The 26,450-nt window shown below is 40.9% G+C and overlaps 1 protein-coding gene across 1 annotated transcript in view; it reads right to left on the reverse strand.

Annotated features, from left to right (window-relative positions):
• Positions 1-25,682, reverse strand: part of LOC104548010 (cytoplasmic dynein 1 intermediate chain 1) — a gene marked incomplete at both ends in the record, with an annotated part of 45,515 nt that extends 19,833 nt beyond the window's left edge. The window contains 4 exons of the mRNA XM_010193910.1: positions 10,989-11,114; positions 16,070-16,169; positions 17,317-17,479; positions 25,593-25,682. Coding sequence (XP_010192212.1) covers positions 10,989-11,114; positions 16,070-16,169; positions 17,317-17,479; positions 25,593-25,682 — 479 coding nt within the window. The remainder of the gene's footprint in view (positions 1-10,988; positions 11,115-16,069; positions 16,170-17,316; positions 17,480-25,592) is intronic.
• Positions 25,683-26,450: the final 768 nt, after the last annotated feature.

Below are 26,450 nucleotides of genomic sequence, written 5' to 3' on the forward strand. Positions count from 1 at the left end.
TCTTTGACCGAATGGAGCTCTGCCTGATCCTGGAGATAGGTCACTGGATTTTCCAGGTTAAGGCTAGGGAGCAAAGGGACAACAGCTTATCTTATCGTACTTGTTTCTAAGCAATTGGCATTTTGTACTCTGCAGTCTGTGTCACTTGGGCAAACTTCTATCAGTTCACTGTCAAAATAATTACAGTAATCTTTTCTTATCTTTTTGATTTAATTGTAGCTTCTAGTGAAGACTGACAGGCTATTATATTTGCCCAAATCCATCACTTTCACTGATGTATCCTTTATAAGTAGTGTCACTACATAATTGGAAATAATTGAAAATTAATTAAACATTGCACACAGATATGAGGATTGAGAGACTGAGAGGCACAGATAAACGTTTAATGGAAATACAGAAGATACCACAGGCAGGTCTGTATTTAAGAATGAAGGTGGGAACACAAGTTGCCTTTGGACTGTCCATGTCTCCTACAGTAAATTACTGTACGAATGCTGATATGAGTAGCCTGGCTCTGCACCCAGAAAGCATTAGGGAGAGCTAAGGCCATGCAGGAAGAGATGACTGCTTCCCATTATAGACTGAATTTTTAATCCCCTTTTCTCCAAACAAATTTTCCTCAAATTTCACATCTTACTTTCCTCACCTGCAAGGTTCTGCTGTTTGGTTTCTTCTATTTTTTCCATGAGTAGTCTTGTAAAGGAGGAAGGAATGAGATAAGTATTTTTCCAGTCTCAGGGTCAAAGCTTTAGTTACAATAAAGCAGCATAGTTTTGCCAGCTTACATTTGCTGACTCCTGGAGTAACAGAGGACCTTGCTCAAAGAACTTGCTCAAAAACCAGCTCACCTGGGTCATCCACACTCACCAGCGATGGGACATTTTGTAATGCTAAAGCACCATCCTGCCAGGAAGATAAGATTTACCCCAGAAAACTCATGGCAAACAGCAGTTCTGCACAACTCCTGTAAGTTGTTAACTCAATCCAAATTTGGCTTAGTCTATTTATGTACAGATGAAAACATGAGATAGTAACTGTTAAGCATGTTCTTCTCCCCATGAAATGGCTGGTGACTCAGTCTATGATCATGAACAATATGGAACTGAAGTGGGATCGATATTTATCTTAGCTACAAAAATACTAAATGCTGTTATAAGAGCAATCAAAATGAATTAATCATAGGTCCTAATGCACCCTGGCTCATTTTGTTGTAGAGATAATGAAAACATTCTGATCTCACCAATATGAGTTTTTTAAAAGCATATTGTGTCTTGCATGTAGGACATTCGCTTGTCATCACATGCTAAAATAAATGTACTTTAGCTTTTCTTCTCTGATACTTTTAATGTATCAGAGATACATGAAAACAACCCTGTTCTAATAAAATTTCACCAGACAGATCCGCTTTGTGAAAGTTAAATCTACAGTATTTGTCATCAGTCATATTCTGTTATTATGGTTATATAATGGATCGTGAAATTTTTGCAAAACACTGTGAATGACTTCATAGGGGCACTTATTACAAACAAAGGCTCACTTTTAAAAATCATCATTATAGTGACAGCAAATACAATGCCATTATGACGAGCAGTGCTCACAATGAGAATTTCTGGGCAGCCTCTCAGCAGGCTGATAAGAGCCTCTCCTTTTTGCCACTTTCCAGATGACTCTGCCCCACAGGGAGCATCTTCCAGGGATATCATCGGTATCTCAGACAGTCTGCACGTGCTTCTGCTTTCCCGTTGTGGGAAGCACGGAGTGTTAATCATCATGAAATCAATGTTGTCCACATACAAAAGTTCTTTTCAGGGAAGTACTTGTCAGTCACCCAGCTGTGGGGGTAGAGGGTGGAAAACTGTTGATTTTAGATCTAAGGCAGAGGACAGTCGTATCCTGGGTTGTAAGGATGGGTTTCTTGGTTTCTGGAGCCTTTTACAGCACTTTAGAAGAGTAACTGTTTTATATCTTCTGCCAGGTAACACAGAAAGAGACTTCACTCCTCACATAGAGCTCCCACAGAGACAAAAATCATGAGGTGAAATAATTTTCTTGAATGGAGACCAAATGTACTCTCCATTGCAAGTAGCTTGCACTGAGAACAGTTACACAACCCAAACAGAAAAGTCATGCCTATGGCTGTTTATCCATCATTTGCAGTGCAGCTAGGGAATTGCATGGTATTTTATATCCTTTATGGAAAAAATGCTATGGAAGGATCCCAGTGACTTACTGATTTCACATCTGAGCCCACATTTCTTCTTCACTCAAAACCCTTTTAGCATTGGGAGTTTCAGATATACAAGAAAAACTTTAAAACGTAATGTTCACATCAACAAAGAGAAGTTATGCTCCTTTTTCCCCTTCCTTCCTCCCTTTTTCTTAAAATATTTTACACTAGGTCATGTGGAAATGTAACCAAATCAACAACTACTAACCTATAAAACACCCTTAGGAACAATTGCAGGATTTGGTGATTTTTTTCCTCTGTGACTTTGGGATAGCTTGACAAATTTGCATTTTTTATCAAAGGAGCTTTTCAAAATTCTGAGTTGAACAAATAATGTCATGTGTTTATAAGTATCAATAATCTAAGCCATCTGCAAAGGAATGGTTTTGCAAAGGCATCTCTTTCAGGACACTGTGGATTTTGTCACTGCTTGAGGTTTCGGCAAACCATCAATATCACTATAATTTTCTCTTATGAAATATAGTTTTTGACTGAGATATTTTTTTTCTCCTTAGCTAGCTAAAGTTTAAAAATACTGCATGCCTAATTTCACAAATTCAAACATTAGGTTTTCTCCAAATTACATTATTTGCATATTACATATTAGATGCCAGTAATTCAGAAAGGTACAATGCAACTTATCGTTAAAACAAATAAACTTTAAAAAAATAAAGAATGCCTGCCGTATCGAGTGGCCAACATATTCTTTATATTTGGTCTGAAAAGAAGAATACAAGAACTTTAAGAAGAGAAACAGCATCTTTATGTACAGATTCACTACAAATCACTATTTTAACACCTACAGAAAGCACACTATTGCTAGTAGTGACAGCATATCATTTAAGTGTATGCTAATCTACCCTCTCCAGAAAAGGCTTAGAAGCAGGAACAGTCTCAAATTTTCTATCCAGAACAAGCAAATTTTTCACTTCCTAACTCTTTGATTAATGTTTTAAAACTTAGTTTCAAATGAGGAGGATCTATCTTTGATGGGTCTGGTGCACTTCAGGGATCTGCACAAGTTAGCAATAGATCCAAGTCATCATGGAAGAAACAACTTTGCTAAGGGTTAGGAAAGATACAGTGAATCAAATTGACATCCCTTTAGTCTAAATAATGATGCTTAATTTCTCTCCAACCTTGCCTGGAAGAAGGTTTTCTTCTCCCACTCCTGCTATGAAAAAAAATATTTGATTCTGTGTGGAAATATAGTAAGCTTTAAGAGATTTCAGGACTGAAAGGCTATCTGGAAAACATGGAATATTTTTTCTTGAGCTGCAGATGCCACAGTAACAGCTGTGGCATTTAAGCAACAAAGCAGGATTTGGGGCATTTCATACTGGTGATCTCAGGACTCAGTAAAACACTGTAGCACCCAAGACAGAATACACATTTCCATATTTTCAGTGCCTTTTCTGTCCTCCCCCACTGATGCCTCTGAGTTCAGCAGTATCTGGGAGACAGGAGACTCTGTCTCTTGTATATTTGATCCCCTTTGGTCTCCTCTGCAAATCTGCTGCAGGCAGCTCTCTCACCTAAGACAACAAAAATCATTTTCCAAATACTATATTCAGCCTTCAGATGTGCGAGTGTGACTTCCACTGACTCACATAAAATCTCTCTACAAGTATTGGAGCACTAATCTTAGGCCAAATGACAGTTATTTTTAATCACCAAAGGCTAGAAGTGGTGTAGTCACCAATAAAACATGCAAATAAAACGAACAGCTGGTATCAGCTGAGAAGAGGAGGAAGAATCTAAAGTAAAAGTCTAAGAGACATGGGCTCTTGTTTACTGACATCCTCATAGCACAGACTGTGTTTCTACATTTGAGCCTGGACAAACACAACAGGACAGCAGAAAAAGTTGCAAAAATAAGAACAAGCCATAGTTGAAACAGTTCTCCTCCTCCAGCAGTATAATTAGAAATACCCTCAAATTTTAATTAAAAATGGCACACCTATGCATCTGCATTAATTATTACAATATGCAAATGCAATAGCACCAAAGTGACCAAGAGAACAGGCCCAGCAGAGCTCTATGCAGCTTCACAAAGATCATCCTACCAACGATGCATAGCAGGAAACAAACCAGAAATTAAAACAAAACAACCTCTGCATCTATGAAGAAGACCAACCTGATTCATTTGATAACATTTTTGTATGTGTTACAGAAATTCTGCTACAAATTTCGGCCTCTGGGTAGTGGAGCATTACCAGTGTGAGAGCTGCTCCAGCACCTTCAAAGGCAGACATTTGGAGGTCCACTTACTAGAGAACTACTACAAAAATACGCAGAATCTGATTCATGTCCAGGATCATAGGACCACAGGACAATTTAGGTTGGAAAAGATCTCAGGAGATCTCTAGTCCAACCTCCTGTTCAAAGCAGGGCCAGTTGTGAGATTAGGCAAAGTTGCTCAGGGCTTCATCCAGCCTCTCTTAAAAAGACAGTGATGGAGACTGCATATTCTGTCTGGACAACCTGCGTCAGTGCTTGACTTTTCCATGGGGAAAAGGCTTCTCCTTCCATGTGGTCTGAACTTCTCTTCTTCCATTGTCTCTTGTTCTCCCACCATGCACCAAGCTTCAGTGGTTACCCATCAAAACTACTTATCTTCTGTTGGTCAGTTTTATTTTAACAACCGGACACTTTTTTATGAAAAAGCTTTTTCAAAAGCCGGGATTTTTTGTTTTGTTTTGTTTTATTTTTTTAAATTTGCAGTCAGCTCAGAGCCACATGTCTTCTCTGAGATTTGCAGCACTTGAAAGACTGACCACAGGTGCCCCTTCTCACTAGAAATGAGTAACTAGACAATTCAGCTGTAGGACTCAACATGCTGCTGGTTCTTCACATTGATTTTACTTTAGAAATTCTGGGAAACTTGGAGGGAGTTTGGGGTCTGTGATTTCTGTTATGGCTCTGAAGAGCTGAATTCTTACTGGAAATTTAGATAGCAGCATCAAGGAGAGGAATACTTAGTGGAAGAGCACTGATGTAATTATGAAATAAAATTTTCTTTATTTTTTAAGTATTCCAGGCATAATTTCTTGATATTTAAACTCATTGTAACACTTTCTTTCTTTTAAAGTTCTGGAGAGACTGAGCTCTGGTCTGGCTTCCACAGAGAAGGAAACTTGACAAGAGGAATAGGAAGATATTAGTCATTCAGGCTGCACACAAGTCTCATGGATTTGGGCACTCAGCACCTTTAGAAGGCAGGCTGCTGGAGCAAAAAGCACATCTGAAGGAATTTATGTTGATTTTGAAAGAGCAGGCAACAACAAAAGAACCAAATCTGGAAAAAAAGGCAACTCCGGCCAATATCAGCCACTAAATATAGCCCTTCACTTACCTCGGTGCATCTAATTCTAAGATATGCCTTTCTGACTCCATCCATTCAGTTGAAAAGGGAAAGACCACACCAGGATAAGCAATGAAGAGTGGTCAAACACATAACTTAATGACAGTGTATAGAAGCCACTACAAAAAAAGCTAGGGGAGAATGAAACATTTTGTGGTGTGGCTGAGTGGCTGCTTTCTGTACCCGATCCACCAATATTTTCCAAGCATGGACAGCTTTTCTTGGAATTAAAATAGAAAACACAAGTCCCATATCCCACAAAAAAAATGACAGTTTCATAAAAGATGGAACCAACCGAGTAAATCTGACTGCATGGCATTTTAGGAAAAGGACAAAAATAGCTGCAGCTATTAAAAGTGATATACTGCTGAAATCTTTTTGTGATTATGCTAAAAGTCAATCTGACTCCTTGAAAGAACTCTTAAATGGTTACTGCTTCAAATGAAAGCTACTTCACATATGCTCTCCTTCCTTTGAAATATACAGAATGGAGTTACTTCTAAGTGTCAGATCTTTACTTCTCACTGCCCTTTTGAGACATTTGGAAAAGACATAGCTGAGAAAGAGGAAATTAATAGATCAGGAAATAATCTGTAATAAATTAAAATGCAGTCAATGTAGTAATTTTTTTGTTGCTGCTATCATTAGACTGTGAGTAGTAAAGCAGAATTCATCAAAGTTTCCAAACACAATGCAGAGTCCTCCAAATCAGAAAGTAACATTCAATTTGGTTGATTTGCATGAAACTAATAACTTTAGCTGTCTTCCCCCAGCCCTCCTCTGCTGAAATGATGGACGTTTGAAGCTGAGATCCAGATACCTCAACCAACTTTAATAACCCCTCTTTAGTTCCAGAAGAAAGGAAATGGTTTGTAACATCCTAAAGTTCCTTAGATCCACTGATTATGTCTTTCCCTTGTGACTTCTATCTCTGCAGATCAGCTCTAACTCAAAAGCTATAAGATCTGGTGTAAGAGCAGTGCTCATACTAACGGGCCCTGCTGAAAGGAAGAGTATAATAGCTTAGGCTTCTGCTAGCCACTTTAGGGCAAAGACAGTCTGAGATCTCAACCAGACACGTTGGTGCAAAATTCCAGATACTTCTCAAGGTCACTTTGGCTTCGAAAACTTAGATCAGTCCACCAGGAAGCAGAAAGAACATCACGGGCAGAGATGACCAGTAGTACATAAACAATGGGCACTGCATTACAAATAATTCTTATACTTATTGGGTAATGTGAATTTTTATTTGTTTGTTCAGTGAAGAAACACATCATGGACACAAAAGAGCTTTCTAAGAAAGACGGTAAGACTGAGAAATATCGCTGACACAATTCTATCAACCAGTAGTACAGCAACGTTGACATACAAGGCCAGCCCTCTGCATTGCATAAATCAATACAGGATTGAGCTCATGTTGAGTCATATCATCAATAACCATGCCATACTATTTTCGTTTTTGTCACACCCACCTAAACACAGCCCGACAGTAGCTGAGAGCAGCAGTGTGAACCACTGCTTAAAATTCTACCACCAAACCAAGGGAGAGTCAATGTGATTTCCATGTCATTGCTGGAATTCATTCCCTCTCTGGATATTGCCAAACCAACCCAACCAGGCATGACTCATCTGCAGGGCCTCATAAAGTACTTCTGAAGGGCTTGAGTTTTGCCTTTGGAATGCACTGGATTACACCAAGAGTTTGTGATGCTCTAGCGTGGAGGAAGAGGACATCCCTGACTCTTCCCTACAAGGACATTCCCAGTCTGCACTCTGCAGTATTAACTGCATGCTCAAGTTTTTCCTCACTACCTAAGGAAAGCATTTAATGTTCATTCCTTTGGCAAATTATATCACCCTTCCACTTGGATTTTGCTTCTGAGACATTTTTTTGCTTGCATAGGAAAACAAATGAACAAATTGCCCGATCCCTCAGTCTTCCTTGTTTTCCCATTTCTAACCTTGCGGTAAAGAGATATATGATAAGTTGTAGAGGAAAAAATCTGTGGGAGTACCAGCTAAAATACTGTCAGCACATCACTGGGTAAAGCAGAAATATAAAAACCCAAAGAAGGGCAAAAATAAAACAAGCAAAAGAAACAAAATATTCCACAGGAGGAGAGCGTAGAAGCCAGTAGGACAGCTCTGTTTGGAAAGGATTTGATAGAGCACGTGGCAGTTCACATAAATTAATGAGTAGAGTAAACAAGTCCACGTGGCTCACAGTAATTTTTCTCTTAATGCACATTAACTAAAATTGAACCCAGTATTTGTAGCACAACATACTGTAGAGCTATGAAACTTACTACCACCTATGCTGTATTAATGAGCCAACAACCTAACATGCCTTTAAATTGGACAAGAATTCCATAAAAGTAAGACAATTAGTGACAACAGCTAAGGTAAACATTTACAGAATACATGATCCCTCACACTTGAGGACTGAAATCAAATGTTTGCTGATTGGAGTTAGGAAAAAAACTCCATCATCTCTGGTAGATTTTTGCATCGTTATCTGCCATGGCTGACAGACAACTCTTGTTGAAGTCTCTGGGTTATGGCAACTTTCAGCAAAGGCACTGGGAAAGTCTGTTCAGATTATGAAAATTTCAATGATTCTATGTAAGACTACAAAAAGTCATGGAAAGATGTAAAGAAAATGCTGAAATTCCTTCTTAATCACCTCACTTAAATCTGTATAATCTACCAGGAAAGACAGAAAAACATTACAGTTCCTAGCTTCAAGAATTTAGCAAACATGCACAAGAGGGATCTAAAATTCTAGCTGCCAAAGTTCAACCAGCTCTTTAGCTGTCCAGAGACGTTTGACTTATCTATTTCTATTGATGTTATCAGAACTCCTGAGGTTGAATTTCTTAGAAGTTCATCAGAAATGGCTTCATAAACCTATTTATTTGGCTTTTTGGAAATGGCTTGCACAAGTTCCTCAGCAGACACATCTGAAATGAGTTTCTGTTTGCTTGTAACTTGCTCTGTGAGCCCAAAAATTGAAAGGCAAAAGGTATATTTGGTGACTATAGTCAGCACTGTATAGTATTTATTAAGACTACGTTTTTATAGAAAGTCTTTGGGAAGGAAAACAGAGGTCTATTGGGAAAATACACTCAAAATACTGTGTTTGTCACATATGGGCAACTGAGCTGTAATGATAAAGTGTGCATTCATCTCTAGCTGCTGGGCTGGACTGTTATAAGGTCAGGTATTGCGGAAGAAAAATTGTCCCTGTCTCACAGAAGACCTAGAGAAATGACTGAATCAGGATTGAATAAGGGAATGTTTCTCTTGCAAAATGGTAATATAAATGATATGGGGCTGACTAATAATACAGTTGGTTTCTACTAACAGAATAACGTGGTAATCTACGGAACTGATTTCCAGACTCTGAGCTAAGATAATTTTTTTTTTCTTGTTTTCCATCTGAGTCAGTTAGAACAAAACCTGTGTTTAAGAGACCAAGTCTCCTGCTTTTTGCTTCCCCATTTAATCTCCTGTGGATATCCCCATCTGATCCGAGATGCAGAAGATATTCCACATGTCAAAAGTCCAATAACGGTGGTTCAAACATGGTTACAACTCGTAACAGACTTATGATGCAAATTATCTGTGGTCAGTTTGACCAAGAAAATAAATATTTCTCATGGACAGAAGAACTGATTTCATTTAACTGAAAGATGGTGAATCCAGGACACATGAGAAAGCACAGTGCCATATGTGTCTCTCAATTCACAGGTTTTAAGGTTCCAGTTTTAAAAATGGGGACATCCAACTTAATGGGAGAATTAGACAGAAGCTCAGCCAGGCCAAATCTCTGGCCACCACTTTGTGCTATGTGTGGTTTTCCAATGAACAGTGTAGTCTGTTTCAATGCTTTCAGTTTAGTGAGTCATACCTCCCCTGTTTAAGTGTACCTACTTTTAAAACTAGATTGAATTTTTAATTAACGGAGCACGTTGCTATGTCTGCAGTCAATCTTCCCTTTGTGACCTTGGAAGAGCTACCCTGAATCTAGTTATTACCTTGCAGATAGTTTAACGATTATTCCTCCTGAAAATGCAATGGGCAATCTCTTCTCTTGAATATTTTGTTCAAAACATTAAGCTGCATGTACATCCTAGAAGAACTTGAACATGGGATCTGAGCTAAGATCTTAAGCAGTCTGAAAGAGCATATTGGTCTGACAAAAAAAATCCAGAAAAATACAAGTTCTCATTTCAAAGGTAATACACACACACATACATATATGTGTATATAAATCTGTATAGCATATTTGCTGTGCAGGCCTAGACTCCTTGTGAAGTTGTTTTTCAGTATAGCAAATTAGAAAAACATGCCCAGAATTAAAGGTTACTTAATCGGGTTGAAGCAGTAACTTCAATTCCAGCAACTCCCTCCCACAATGTTACATCTGATAATGTACCCAAGTCCAAACATAAACTTAGTTCAAAAAGATGTTTGGTCCTTGAATGTAAGATGACACTTAGCTTACACAATTAGCCAGGTAATACATATCCTTCCAAGAGAAGCAATTTTTACCGCAAAATAATCTGCATTTTACTAATCTCTGATTGTTAAGTTTGCTGAAACTTTTCCATATGGCTTTTTGAATACCACTGTCCTGTATTTAATTACCACAGAAGGATATTAATGAGGAGGTTGGAAATTTGGCCAAAGCCCCGCTCCACAGTCTGGTCGGTTTGATGGAGATAGAGCCAAAGAGCAGAACATTCCTGTCAACATGAGGCTGTGCCATTTCACACATAAAAAGCAGTGGCAAAAGAGGAGTAAATAGAAATAAAACACCCAACTATTTTTGAACTGTCCATAAAATTCTAAACTAGTATGGTCATAAAGTAGCACTGAGTGAAGTGTAACATTGGTTAAAGGACAGTCAAACAAGAATTGGTGGAGTAGTCCTTGTAATCGAGACTGCTTTTATCAAGCTGTAAGATGCATGCCCAGAAATGCAAAGTGTACTTCCCAATTTTAAAAGTGAAACATGATCCTGAGCAGAACCAAGGCAAGGGTAGGCAGCTTGGAGTGCAGAGGATGCGAGGAAGCTAACGTGGGTGGGAAAGCATATGTTGCTGCCTGGGTGAGGAAGTGGTATACCACAGTTACTTCATAAGTGCAAGGGCTTTATAAACTAAATCTGCAAGGGACTGTTTTAAATAGACAAAGAATGACATGCAGCCCTGACAGGCTTTCAGTATTGTTTGAGAAGGCTGGTTGCCTTCTAAAAACACTAGGCTGCTGCTTATACTTTTTCCAAAAATGACTATTTTTAACCTCAACCTCTTCATATAAACAGTGGGCAGATGCACCATGTAGTAAACTCTGTTTTGTCTAGCATGAAATTAACGGCTTCCTCAGTCTTACCTGACAATGGAAAACGTATTCTGGTGTGGTTTTCTTGAACTTCATGTTCCATACCAAGGCTACCCCATCAGGCTCATGAGGAGCATCTTCATTATTGTTGTAAGATGCAACCATCAACTCAGGGTACTAGAAAGAGAAAGAAAAAGCAAATGAAATAAGATGGATGATGAAGAACCTATGCAAAATTGGATAAGACAGAAATAATTTCACACTACATGTGCAATATCTGGTCTTAATTATAATACACACTAGTCTAATCATAGTATTCAGCTTCATTTTGGTTTTATATTTCACTCGTCCCTGTCATCCTTAAAGCCGCTGCTCCTTGCTCTCTATCAGTTGTTCTCAGGCACCACAAAGGCAATGTTATTTTCTGCAGGTAATTCTCAGAAAAGACAAGTAGCAGGAAATTTATAAAGGGAATGCAAAGCAAGGAAGAGAAAGAATCTGAAAGTTTGAGTAATTCTAAAATATTTGCTTAACCATTAATTCAGAGACAAACCATTATCTTAATTCATTTTGATAATAAAAACACTATGACCATAGCATTGACTTGCTTTTATTCTGAAATTCAGAGTTTTTTCAGCATGCCTGAAAACTATTCTTTCTTGTTTTGTTATGTACTCTTCCTATTCACTTATGCATAGAACCAACTTGAAAGCTCTTCTTGATGATTCAAATATCAAACAAAACATTTTCTTCATAGAGGCTCAATTTTGCAAGATGTTGAGGTCAACTTGTAAAGCACAGGGTGACCTCGAGTTCCACTGACTCAGAAAGATTGATGCAATGAGCACTTTCAGATCAGATCCAGATTTTCTTGTACACCCATTATCCGCTGATGTATAGATACACAACACACACAAATGTATTTGCTCTGTTTATATACATATACACACACACACACATAATGTCATATATGGAAAACCAGATTTTTGCATTCTGTTGATGAACTTGTATCATTTCAAAACACTGTAAGAAGTAACAATTTGCCCACAAAACATGAATTACTTTCTGCCTATGCAATAGCACCTTGTTCTCCACTCTCACATGTTTGACACTGGCACCTCTGGTAGCCTCTGTCGTTCCCCCTAAATAGTCTAAGTAAGGCAGTGGACATTGTGGCATGTCCAGAGAAAAGCATGTAGCTTCTGCTGACCAACGAGCCAGCAGGCCAAGCTCCACAGGACCCACACCCTCCTCTTGTAGACTAGAAATGCTTTCCCTCCAAATTTCTCAACGATGTCTGCAAACCATTGACATTTTTTGTCTTTCCCAGGTAAATTCCTGCCAAACCATTTACCACTTTATAGGGGAACAGTGCAGCTGGTAGATGTAAAGGAAGTAGGACAAAGAAACTGCCAATAGTACTATCAGAAGCTGTGAATTTAGTCCATACCAGGCATTTTTAAAAATAAAACCAAATCACCACCCTTTGTCATTGGGGTTTGAATCTCTCGGCTCTCAAAATCCATTTGGAAGAAATAATGTGCACAGCTATAACTTTTGCCATCAGCAGCTGTTCTTTCCCACTTTGCATACACTTCTGTGGATAATACATCATGGAGCTGATGATTTTTCTATTCAAGCTCATTGTTCCAAATGAGACTGGACCCACGTGTGGGAATACCAGCAACGACACATGGCCACCATTGCTGCCTCTTTCCTCTTTTGGGTTGGCTCTGATTGGGTTGTACCTACATCCTGGCAGACCTTGGCTGCTGACACAGCTTGTGAGGGCAATTTAGCACCCAAATCACTTGCATGGGATTTAGAGCATGCAGCACAGCAACCACTTCTTCTCCCTCCTCAAGAACTGAGGGAGACCTGAGGGTGGTTTAATCCCACACCTGAGACACCACCTCTCTGACATGGTTGTGGCAACCTGCCCTTCACTGCCCTCATCCATCTCACAGCCCTCTTCTCTCTCACTCTCCTGTGACAGAGATTACAACCACTTTTGAACAGCGAGCTCAACTTCTCCTTTGAACCTTTTCATCTCACGTTGGTCCAGGTCCAAGTAAACAGTGTGCACAGTAGGCTCTTGCCAGGGCATCTCATTTTGGCTGAACAGGTGAGGTACCATTTGCACAAGCAGCTGAGCCCACAGTCAGGAAGGGGCAGATACCCTGGCAGAGAGAAGCAACAAGCCCTTCCACCAGCACTACTGCAGCCAGCTAGGGCATGTGACCAGGCCTGAAGGACCACTTTAGAGGCACTTTGGGGTTGGTGCACGCACCTGAAAATTTAGTGAGCATGTTCTGGTTGGCAGATCTGTCTGGCCACAAACAAACAGTGACTCAAATCTTGTTGGTCTATACATTGGTTTTGCAATCACAGTTTATGCATCTGAGTGGAAATGCAGTTTCAAGTTTACACATACACTGGGGTCATACCTAGCTGGGTAACACCACTATGAGGCTCTTTGACTCTTAAAACAACAGAGCTAAATGCAGCACCCTAAATCCATGCTGGCATTGCACACTTGCCACTTCATTCAATCTACTTGCATTGACAGAAATGCAGTCCTCAGCAGTTGCCCAGCTGTCCTGTGACTGCAACTGAAAACAACATGGAAATAGTGCTGTGGCAAACAGCATTCAAGGCTGCCACCTAAGAGTCGAGAGAGACAGCACTATCCCTGAGACTGTGGTTTTCTTGGCTTTCCATGAGCTAAGTTACCTCCTCCTCGTGGACAGAGCAAAGTGATCCCGCTCTGTGTGTTTACACTCAATCTGTTGGGCCATTCCCCTTAGATCTTGATGAAGCATCTAAGCCGGTTTCCCTTTGCTCTGCAAAAGAATCAAGGGTCTAGTGTGTTAGCTTTAATGGTATGAATGATCCCACATGTTTGGGACCCCATTTTACATGTGACTGGGAACAGAATAACTTGTTTAATCAATGCATCAAGGTCCTTTGTTTGATTAAGCTTCTATTTGCCTCCAGGCTGTTTTGCAGCAACAGTTTTATCACAGAAAATTGAGCAGTGTATTCTGCAGTTCCCAGGATTATTCAAGTTATCCATTGGCATACTGGACACTGCCATTTTCTGGAGCGGGAGTGAGAACTGGAGCTAGTGGTTAGGTGAAATACCTCCTGCCACATGAAACACCTCAAAGCAGGCAAGAGAGGAGGCAAGTCCCTCCTCCCAAGCTAGTGAGGGGCAGTGTGCAGAAGGGCCCCAGCATGGATAAGCTGCTGGTGCTGAGAAGCCCCCTCTGGGGTGCCAGGGAGTTAAGCAGGAAGAGTTAATGGAGGAGAAGGCAGGAGGGGCCACCCTGGAACAAAGAGGTGGGAAGCAGAACATGCCTGCGAGCCCCAGGGGCTGAGAAATTACATTTGGCAGTGTTGTTCTGAGGCGACTTTTTTTCTTGCTGCCCTGGGAATACAGTAAGAGCTGCCTGTTAGGAAAATATCAGATAAGAATTCCATGTAATTTCCAGCCCCTGAACAAGTGAACAACCTAAGATAAGTGTTTCCTCAGGCTTATATTTGATTTCTGTGGAAATCCATATGTGCTTAAAGGCCACCCACGTCACACCAGCACATACTTGTTGTTAAGCTGATATTTTGTATGAAAGCAAAGGGATAAATCCTTCACTTCACACACGGGGCGTGAGCTGGATATTAAAAAAAACCTCTCTGCAGCTGGCTGTTGTGCACCACACTTGGTCCGACAACCAGACCTGCAACAGCCTATGGGCGATGCTCAGCGAGACCTTCCAGCTCCTCTCCTCCCTGCTGCCTGCCACATCCTCCACGCACTCAGCTCCACCTTACCCAAGAAGTACCCAGAGGGATGGAAGCAGCCCTGCTGCCATTTCAAGAGGAAGGTGAGAAGGATGGATGTGAGAGTCACTGTGCTCCTTACCCACTGCCTCTTGCCAGCCCACATGCACCATTCACATACTTGGCCTTGGACACACGCCATCTCCACACCAACACCTCACACGATGCAGAAAGAGCAGCTACTTCTAAGATTAGGATGAGCAAAGCCTGTTCTTAGCACTAGGCTGAGCTACGTCTATAGCATCTTTGCTACCCACACGAGCAGCATCAGGGCTCTGGGCACACGAGGGCACACCCGAGACTGGGTTTGGGGCCAACCAGGCCCCTGGCTTCTGTTGGCATTTTACAAGCCCGGGTCCTCCTGGAGCAGTTTTGTTATGTCTGTATTGTGGACCTTGGAGCAGAGTCTCCCTGGTTTTCTCCACCAGGGAAACCAGCTGCTTTGCTCCAGGCTGGAACCTAGGAACAGGCTAACAGGGATGAAGCAGAGTGGATGAGGGGGACTGAATGAATTTGACAGGACCTGTGATGACGTGTGTGTGTGTGCTAATCCCAGCTCTCCAACGGAGTAACTAATTAACCTGGTTTCTGTGCTTTGCTGATGCTGCTGTATTGGTTTTGGGAAGCTTAAGGAGCTCTACCATCAGTTTTATTTTGCAGTATGACAAAATGCTTTGTGGTGCACAGAAGCTGGACATGTTCCAGTCATGCTGCTTTAGCATGCCCCCTGGCCAGCTGCAGCCTCCTCTTCCATCGCTTGAAGAGAGGACGCAGCATTTTTCAAAAGGCTTCTTTTCAGTCTTTTCAAGTTGTTCAGATACTTTCACATTTTGAGTTTTAGTATATTAGAAAAATAAATTTTATTCCTCACTATTCTTATTTTCTATATTATTATGTGTAGCTATTTATTAAATAAATTCCTATGTATTTAGCAAATTATTTTTAATTGCTTTAATTTTAAACCTTTTGTCCTAAAAAAGTTTCCATGTGCTGAAGGAGTGGAAGGAGGAGGAAAAGTAAAGACTTCTTCATCTTACTCTAGGTTTATTAGCACAGTTTTAATACAACGTCCTGGTTTTGAAGACCAAGTTAATGTACAAAAAAATGACAGCTTCATTATGGCCCACTACTCTTCTTTAAGGAGAAACAAGTGTTTACTCATTCAGGGTCCTGCTGTTAGCTAAAAAATATCATCATACTTTGCAGAACAAGTGCACAATGCCACTGGCTGTATTTTTTTAGGAAGAAGTTGGAAGGTATATAGAAACATATCTCCCAGCTACAAATCCTACCTGAAGAGACCAATCCATACAGGTGACGACACGATGCTTTGACCAGTGTTCATCATAAAACTGACGGTTAAAGGAAAGGTTGGCTCCTGCTTGAACATCTCTGTGTGAATTCAAACAAAGTGACATTTTTTTGAAGTACCAGGGTTCAAATGCTGTGAAAAGCAATGCAAAAGTTTCTGACTACTTCTCAAATCTCTGCCCAACCTGTGAAAGTCTGCCCCCTTGATTCACTTGCTCTCATTGCCTTACTGAGAGTAGCAAATCTGCATCAAGGAACAAATTTTACATGTGTTTCACAAAACCACATTTCTTAATTTCCCACTGCCTTCCTGACTTTTCTGGGTCACCCTGTGCTACCTCTGCTACCTTTGTCTCTCAGGACTGAACTTGGCCCTGGCATTTGGCTCCCCCTTTTCTAAACCTTCACCTCCAGGCTATAACTAAATCTCTGTTATTTTTGATTCCAGAAATCTCAAAAGTTACAGCACCTCTTCCCAACAATGGAGATGGCAGATAGCCTTCTGGCACATTAAGATGGGTTGAAGCTCAGTGCTGGTCCAATGCTGATGCATTTAGCTGGTCACAGGGGTGACACTCTAGAGTAACCTCCAGTAAGTAACTTTAGTGCAACACAGCTATTGATTTGCCATGAGGCTTCAACAGATACACAGCTGTTGAAATCTAAATACTTCCTCTCATACTAACAAGTTTTGCTCCTTCTACTCCCCTATCTGTTGCTGAATACACAACCTGTCATCTCTTGTCTTATGCGTTTGGATTGCAAAACCTTTGGGAGATCATCATTTTCATCCACAAAATGCAGAGCATAGTGGGATCCATTACAGACCTGAGGCAGTAGTAGAATATAAACAAGAGCAATCTGAATTTGTAAAAATATCATGGTACAAGTGCACTGGGGTGTACACATGCACATCTACATATCCATGTGTACACACACTTTTTTCTGTTTCAATTATTAATGTTTTTCTCCAGAATTTGAAATTTCTTCCCAAAAAATGAAACAAAAAAATGAACCACCTGCATAATACATCAAAGAAAAAAATGCCAGAGCAATAAAGCACGAAGGTATTTTACAAAATGATTTAGTGACCCAAGCCTACACAGAGAGGTTTTAAAATTTTGTTCGGTATAAAAATGTTCAGTTTAGTTTTAAAATTAAGGCTTCCTGGCACTGGAATTCTTTTTCAAAAGGTTATTTTACAAAAGCAAACAAACTCAAAACTGACCCATCTTTCTCTTCTACATCTCTGCCACTGTAGTCAAAGAAGATGTCTGAATCTTCAGCCAAAGCTCGCTCAATTACACGTATTGTCCGGTCAAAAAATATCAGGAATTCTTCTGAATGGAGAACTTGCTGTTTTTCTTCTTCTGTCAGTTCTCTAGGAGGAGCTTGGAAAATGAAAAGCCGTAGTTAAGAGTATGACATTTCACACCTTTCCCAATGAATCAACATCTTCAGTGGGTTTCTTTTGACATGAAAGCTTCCTGGTAGCAACATCAGAACAGAAATCAAAGCTTTACCATTAAAATCATGACTAAGAATTTTTTAGTATATCTAAACATACTCCCAGAATGTAGCATTTACATAGAAGATATCCTATATCTTATGTATTTATTATTCTGAAATGGAAAATACTTAAAACCCCCCAAATTAAATAAAGTCGGTGTTCCTATTTCAGGAAATGGCTGTGACTGGCATTTAGGCAATACCTAACTCAAAAAAGCAGAACACTTATGTAACAGGGGACCTGTCAGAGGAGCCAAAGATAAAATAATCTTCTTAACTTATACTACAGTTCTTTGTGTTAAAAGGGCTCACATAATCTCTCCCCTCACCTCTTCCCATTTCTTCTTGGTGTCACTGATAAATTCTGTCTTTACTTTATAGCCTTTGTGAAGCAGTGAAGTAAATAACAAAAGATATTCTCTGAGGCAGCAGAATCGAAAGCAACCAACCAAACACCAGTTTCTATAAGGCAGTTTTATTCCTTGCAGAGGGATTCTAAGAGCAACAAACACCACTGAGCTGTGGCCAAATCTGCCCTGGGAGGGGAAAGGAGCCACCTCAGGCACTGGTCGTAATAGCCTGGACCCCACGAGATGAAGTTGCTTCATTACACATGCACAGAGATGCTACCTTTATTTCCAAACCAACATTTCCAGTATGACCCTTCATTTGAAAAATACTGTCTTCGCAAGATGCACCAATGCTACGTCTCCATCAGTTTAAAAACCTGTTGGTAAATTCCAACTCAAACATGAGCATCAAAGGGAAAGGAAATTGAGATGCTGCTATTGCTATGGTGCAAAATTCTGTTCTCAATTACACTAGCAGAGTCACATTGATATTGTGGCAATGTTGTATATCAGTTATGCCTTTGCCCACATGTGCTTTTAAACTGTCATTTTAGTTCTATTTTGGAATTACTTGTATTTCAAAAAATGCCGTTAGTGTATTCACAGTTACACCAAAACAACCTTGCAACTAGCTTAAATTCCCAGTATGAAAAGCTCTGTTGACATCGCAGGAATTATGCTAAAAGAGAATTTTGTTCCAAATTTATAATCAGGTGCACACACAACGTATCGTAAACTGATTTCTTGCAAAATTACAGACTCAGAGTTTGACTGCTGATCAAACGCCTCCTACATTTGGCTTTACACCACAGATTTGAGGTGTTTACTTGTGAAAATGTCTTTGCAGTCTCCCTAGGTCATATTGGGTTAAAACACCAGCAGCCAGAAAAGATAGTTCAGTACTGTGCCTCAGAGAACACCTAGTATACATCAACATTCAACTCCAAGCCCTGTCATGCCTATCTTAATGTTCAATTAAACAAGTGACACAGTTTAAAGTTGCAGCTCAAAATCATTTTCCAGTTGCTGTGCCATGCCACACAGATACTGTCAGCTATCAGAGAGATGCAGTCCCCGCTTGCCATCTGATTTTCCCGTGGTTCACATGAGATTTGTGAGCTCTGGAGCCCAAGTACAAGCTACCACCAGGCCCAGGATAGACTGAACGGTGCAACAGCAGGCGGGAGCAGTGACACCGTCAGCATTACTGCAGTACTCAGCTCCCCCAATTTTCTGTGTGCTTGCTTTGCGAGCACTCCCTGTGGTTGGGAGAGGCTGTTATCACCATGCTTAAATTTGCCTCAACTGGTCAAAGCACTAGCTCTGAAAGACAAAATCTCTGCACTACACCTGGGCTAAATATAGAGGGTAGGGAAAATCCGAAAGGTGGAGGAGCAATTTGGCCCTCAGGAGACAAAGCAGCTAAGAAGTTAGAAACTTTAGCCTTTTATGATCTCCTGTAGCCTTGGCCCTATGCCTCCCACCACCAGGTTAGTAGTGCCTGCGGAGCTCCACACATCCAGAGAATACAGACGTCCCCCCACACGGTCCCCCTGAGTAGCAGAACGACAGTTACCAAGGCAGGAGCACAATTTGCCTCTAAGCGCTTTAGGCAGAAGCAATGCATGTGAAAAAAAAAAAAAGAATGACTAGCAAAAAGTACAGGTTGACCTATTGCAGCATCCACTGCTGAATAGTAATTGGCACTAAGGGAACTCATCTGGCAAAGAAGCCTGTAATGAGGCAATATCCCACTGTCACCACTAAAGCATCGCTTTCCGAGAATCAAAGACAACGAGCATGACAATGCAGCAAAATGGCATAAAAGGGAAGAAAATAACTGCAAAGGCAACTGAAAAACTCATTCTAAACTGCTCCAAATGGTAAAAATTATTTGCTAAATCAAATCCTCTCTACAGCTTGGAAATATAAATTTATTACTCAGGCATTTGCTGACTATAACTGGCAAAGAAAATACAACCAAAAATCAATAGAAAGGGAAAAGGCAAAAAATAAACAGCTTGGGAGCTGTGGAGTGCTCACAAGCAATGGAGACACACACGACTGCAGTTCTACCTCAGCAAAATCTCCCTTGCAGTTAGCAATGATCTGTGGGAGGCCAGCAGTCTATTAAACCCTCTTCGGCATCAGAAACACCTTGGCTAAAGTTTGTAGGACATAAATCAGCTTACCTCATTCATCTGACTGACACACCAGATGCCCCCTGGCAATATTAAGCTTCATATTTTAACCTTATTTTCTTCTTTCATTGGGCTGCCTCTAAAGTTTTATTTGAGGCAATCTCTTCTTACAAGAATGTTAACATCATTATTTTTTCCAGTGTAAAACATTTCTGTAACTACTGCAAATTCATGAAGTATAAGTGAGAAACCCAAAACAGACAGGCTTGTTCTTCCAAATGCAAAGATTTTTCTAACCATTTATCTTTCAGAGCCACTTCCATTTTCCCCTTTTTCCTTCTCCCTGTCTGTCCATTACCTCGAATAAAATAAAAAGAACTGATGTAATTTTCCGCAATTTTTCTTCCTACCTGGGAGCTTACAGTTACTTTGATCTCAGCTTTCAAGAGACACAGGCTCTCTTCTAGGAAAATTCTGAGAAACATAAGTAGCTGATCAAAGTATTGTTTTGTTTTGTTTTGTCACAGAGACCTTTGTGATGTGACAGTATCTTCAGAAATTCTGTGTAAGAACACAGCATTTGCCTTCAAGTATCTGCTCTTCCTGGCATAAAAACCAAACAAACCACATCTAACCTCCCATGTCTAACAAAGCCTGGTGTGATGCTTAGCTTACCAGTGCTAAAAGTTACGTGCTCATTGCCTGGAATGCAATGAAAGCTCCTGCAAGGGAAGACCCATACTTTGTTCTTGTTTTTATACCACAGCTTTGTAACGAATTATTGTGCCTGTGCTCTGCTTCCCACCCAGAGAAGCTGAGGCCATCTGTGGCCCCACACAACTCATGGCAGGAGGACCCATGGTGCAGCCACTGAGTTTTGTCTAACAAGGCCACTGGGCATCCCCTCTGTCCACGGACCCACTGAAACATGGACAGAATCGTGTACCCACAAGCAAAGTGCTGTCTAAATGGCTCTGGGGTTATGAGGTAAACAACTTCTATCAAAGAAGCCCTGTACTCATGTTAATGTATAACACCATACAAAATAAAATGGAATTTACATTCTAAAGTAAAACACTGTGCAGTTATATATGCAGAGAGGACACCACGGGAAGAAAACGCAAGATATATCCATAACGAAAGACACTGTTCACTTGTGCATGAGCAAGAAGGTCTAGAATATGTAACAAAAGATGAACATGACACGAAAACAACAGATTTGTTCAACATATTTCTGAAAAATAAGAGCATTTTATTATTTCACATGATTTAACACAATCCTCAGAAATATCATATTTCACATCAGGTCTACAAATTTCTTTGGACAAAACAGAAAAAAAAAATTAAAACATTTCCTTGGATATTGAGGAACTAAGGTAAAAAATGCTGCAGAATTGTTCTTATCTGGTAGAAACAGGTTTGTAGTAAATATAATAAAAATAGTTGTGACAACAGTGCAGGATCAAATCCACAAATATTTAAATACCAGGTTTTGACTCTTCTCCCAAGGGAGCCAAAAAGATACTTAAAAAAAACCAACCCAACCTCCCCCCAAAAAGCCAAACAGGAAAAAAGACACATTTAAACAATTAGAATATAAAAAATAATCTCCTGGAACCTCAGCAACTGCAAAAACCTGACAAAAGAACTTAAGTCCATTAAAGGCTAAAAAAAGAAAAAAAGAACAGAAAGAGTAAGTGAATAAAAGAAAGGGTGAACTAATAAAAGCAGTAAAGCAGGAAGCAGCCTTGTTATGAGCCCAGAGATATAATGAGAGACAGGAGGAGATTAGTAAAACCCTTTTAAGAGCTGTATTATTACTTTCGGCATGTGTTTAAACCCATGTAAAGTGTAGATGTGCTGATGACCAAGGATGGTAGAAATGTACAGGATGCGAACTGCAAGGTGCTAAGGGGCTCTCAGCAGCTTTCAGTCCTTGTCTGCCATCCTCTTGGTTTTCTTTTGCTCCTCACTCTGATGTCAGGCTCAATATATGCTGCATCCTGGATGTGTTTGGTTTAAAACGCCAGTCCCTGCATGGCACAGCTGCTGATGTAAAGGGAGATTTCGAGGTGTGCTTAGGGATTCTTCAGTTCTGGAGTAGCAGGGCCTAGAGCCTTAAATTCAAATCTGTGCCAAACAGGGCCATTCCCACTGATGGTGCTTCTCTCATCCTGAGGCCTGAGCTGCTGAGAGCGAAACCATCTCCCCCACCGCAGCTTGCAGTGTGGACACCCGAACCCCACACACAGGGCCGGGGCAGAAGGGTTGCACATCTGGTCTTTGAAGCTGCAGATCCTGACCCCCCATAACAGTCTTTCATGAAAGTTTCTGTGGATACATTCATGGCTTCAGATAAATGCAGGTTGAGGCCCACTGTCAAGACCCAGCCTGTCCCGCTGTTCATGTGGTTTCCACTGACACACAGAGGTGCCTTAGGTGGAGCTCCAGAGCTCCCAGGCAGTGGAAAGCCCCAACCCACTTGATGCCACAGTTTGGGACCAGTCTTTTGTTTACGTGGTCAGGAGAGGCTGAAAACAGGCAGAGCCCAGCCCAGTTCACCAGCAGGATCCCACACTCAGGTCTTCCAAGAACAACAGGGAGACCATACACCTGAATCATGGGTGACAGCAGGCAGCCCCGTGAAAGAAACACAAGGGCGTCCCAAGGGTTCATAGGCTTCAAACAGTCAAAAAGCCAGGTCTTCACCTCCCACTCCAGACACACTTCAGGGGGCTCAAGCTGCTCCTCTGCCCTTAGCAGCTCCACAGCACTGAAGTGCCGCAAGAGGTGTCATCCCAGGCAGGCTGCACTATTGCAGGTGCACTGTGTACCTTATGGTGATGCTAAGATAGGTCCAGAACTAGGGTCAGACCCTGCAAAGAGCCGTTACTGCTGAATAATCCCACCAAAACCTGCAGAGTAACTCTGGGGTGTGCGGGGGGAAGATGAGGAAATTAAGCATGCAATAAATGTCTGCAGAATTAAATTGGACTACCTATAAACCACAGAGAAAAAAAAAAATCACATTTCCTCTTAAAATACCATTATAAAAATAGAGCACTCCTGTTCTGTTGGCTTGGGTAGAGGGAGACTGAACAGACTGGATCCAAGCTTTATTTTTCATCCTGACCTATTTTTGAGTTATATTCATGAAAAAATTGCCCGCCTTTCTCTCTCCACACTTCCCTCTCCCATTTTTTTTCTTACACTCCTATAACGCAAAAAAAAACATGCTGATTTTTTTTAATCTGTTAAAAAATGTGCTCCCTGAGCTGAAACCAAATTTCAGCCCAGAGCAAATTTTTACGGCTGGGTTATAAATCCCTGAAAAACAGGATTCATAATGGAAGTGCTGACACAGCCTTAACTACTATATAGCAGTGTGAATGGCGCCACTATAATATCTATTAGAGATTCTTTAAAAAGTTTGCAAAATATTGTCTTGCCTTGCAGAGAAAAAGAAGCCAGAGTGCTTAATGCCAACATAAACATGCTTTTAACCCATTATGTGCTAATTTGCAGAAAAGCTATTAATTCTGAGTAGGCACACAGAGTGCAGCACCGACAGGAAATGTTCTTCTAAACTCCTGTTTGACTTGTAACATGGTTTTAATCACTTCCATGAAACACAAACGATGGCTTCAAACTCTAAATGCTGCTCAGAACATGAGAAGGGTGATTACAACAGAGAGGAAAATGGGATTTTGTTGGCAAAAGGGCTAAAGCCAACAGGGAGAGAACACCACCAAATGCTAAAAAACGGGACTCCGTTCCCTGTCAATGTGTGGACGACTGCTTCATTTAATGCCAGTCATCAGCACACCACTATTTTATCTGTCACAACATGTAGTGCAGGTCAAGTTCACTTTCTATCAGGCAATGGGCATGTTTTCTTCTTCCTTGAACCCAGTCAAGTGTTAGCACCTCACAAAGCCAGTTCTGCTAAAACAAGCTGTGCCTTGCTTTTACAGCCTGCAGTCTGTGTGTCTGAGACTAGTGCTAAACTAGCCCAGTCAATCTACCATTCCTGGGGGGTCTGCTAGAGAGGGAAGGGGAGCACTGCCCCGAGACTAAAACACAACAAAGAAATGCAATATGTTGGCAGTGGTGCTTGGTCAGCAAAGTACATAAAAGGCTGGCTTGAAAGCCCATGAAAAAGTGAAATAAACCAGTTCAGGAATGTATTTAGGTTTTTTCTTCTCTTCATGCAGGAGTTTGTGCTTTCTCCCCAGGTATAAGCGCTAGCGTTACTTTTATGTGGAAATAAATGGGGGTGGAATCAGCTGTAAGCTGAATATTAGAGGCACATTCAGTAACTCAGGACAGTGCTTAGGCACTGGGTGCAGTGATACTGGTTTTTATGTCTTCCTGTTCTCATCAGTAAAAGAGATTCTGTGTTAGGTCCCTTGACTGCTAGAGCCCATATATGAGTTGACCCCACAGTTTTGGGAGGAAGGGTGATTTTCAGGAAAAAAGTAAGTTTTTTTATGTTGCCATGTTTCTTGCTCACATCTTCAGTTCTGTCTTTGCAGACTTTTGTGTGACTCCCGTGCCTGCTGTCACCGCTGCTCCCCTCTGCCCACAGCATTAGTGGCAGGAGGCAGTGGGAGAAGCAGCAGGATGAGGAGCGGGAGAAGTGAGTTCCCCACTCCGTGTTTCTACAAGAACCTAATGAGCAATGGACACTGCAGGATTTATAGTATGGGTGATTTCTATGATGCTCTCAAGGGGGAAGAAAGATCAATTTATAATCAAAACAGCATGGCTGGTATTGCAAATCACTTCAGTGTGTGAGGATAGCGAATGTGGGCACTATATACCAGACACAGGTTTTTTTGGAGACAAATGTAAATCATGCCAGGTTCCCCCGGATGAGAAAGGAGCACCCACTGCTGTAGTCACAATTAACGATTTCATGGGCCTCTCTGTAAAACAAATCTGTATCTTTTCCCATAGTGATACTACTTTGTGAAAAAAACAAAGCCAAGGTCACAGAATCATCCTGATAATGATCAGCATAGCACAAAGTGACTTAGGCCCTACCTGAGGAAGTATGTTACCTTTCGAGAGGGTAAACAGCATTGTGAACAGTCCTGGCAATACAAGTACCTCTAAAGACCAACCAACTTTATGGAGCTGCTGGAAAGCCCAGCACTTACATTTTAAATCTCTCATGTAAGCAGACTATTTGAGCCAGAAGACAAGTAAGCACCAGTCCTGGAATCCAAGAATCTCTACTTTGTTCCCAAATTAGGAGGACATGTTGCTCCTTCTAAACAGCCAAAGTCTTGTGTCGTTCACAGGCTTCTCAGAGCTACCATCTGGGTCGCTGGGATACAATTTTCTGCTTTTATGCCACTCATGTGGTTCTGAATCAATAAAACTGGTGATTGTTTTGATTTCACAGTGCTCTCAATAATAGAAACTACCTTTGAGAATAACTGCTTGCAGGATTCAGTCCTTTAAAGCTGTAACAAAATCCTTTTCATTTTTTAAAGTACCTTCTTTCACTTCCTGCTTCTGGTCTTGATTTTCCGTCTCCAAGTGATCCTGTGCTTTTGGCTCCACCATCTCTTCATCATCTTCATCCTCTGAAAAAAAAGGAAGAAAAAGATTTGTGGCGTTCTTCTCTTTGAAGGGAATTAAAATTGTGTATCATCTTTAGGATTAGTAGTGGTACTAAACACTGGTAAAGCAAAATGCACCATAAATGGAAACATCTACATTTATATTCAGAGTGATGCTCTCAGACATTTCCCCCCAGACTGCAAGATAATCCGGTAACACAGGGCGCTTGCCACTTGTGCTCCCTGTGGCAACTTCCCATCTCAGATGTCGGCTGAATATCTCCCTGACCTTGGAGATGACTTCTTGGATGGCATAAGAAGAGATGCAAACATGTTTTAGCCTGGCAGCTATTCCATGGTTGGGACACCTGCTATCCAGACACCTCATTTCCAATTCAATTCTCACCAGATTAATTTGTCTTTTGACCTACAGGAAGGGGTTAAATAGAAATCTGACCTCAGGTCAGATGCCACTAGCAAGCAAACAAGCATGGTACAGTTCTGAAAAGTCATCACCATCAACTGAGGGAACACGGTAACCAAAATGGGCATTTGGAGTTTAAGAACCATTCTTGCATTAATATGAATTTAATGAACACTAAAATTTGACACATGTCAGTTACTACTGCCAGATGTTTTAACGACCTTTCCTGACCTATGCAAATGCCTATTTCCCTTCCCCCCTCTCCCCACATTCACATGGTCTCATTTTATTCAGGAGGGCAAACCAGTCATTCCTTTCCTTGAGGTCTGAAGTTACACAGGTTCTGATTGTCCAGACCAAAATGTAAT

This window comes from Mesitornis unicolor, unplaced genomic scaffold (assembly GCF_000695765.1).
Source record: "Mesitornis unicolor isolate BGI_N332 unplaced genomic scaffold, ASM69576v1 scaffold16131, whole genome shotgun sequence".
NCBI classification, from domain to species: Eukaryota; Metazoa; Chordata; class Aves; order Mesitornithiformes; family Mesitornithidae; genus Mesitornis; species Mesitornis unicolor.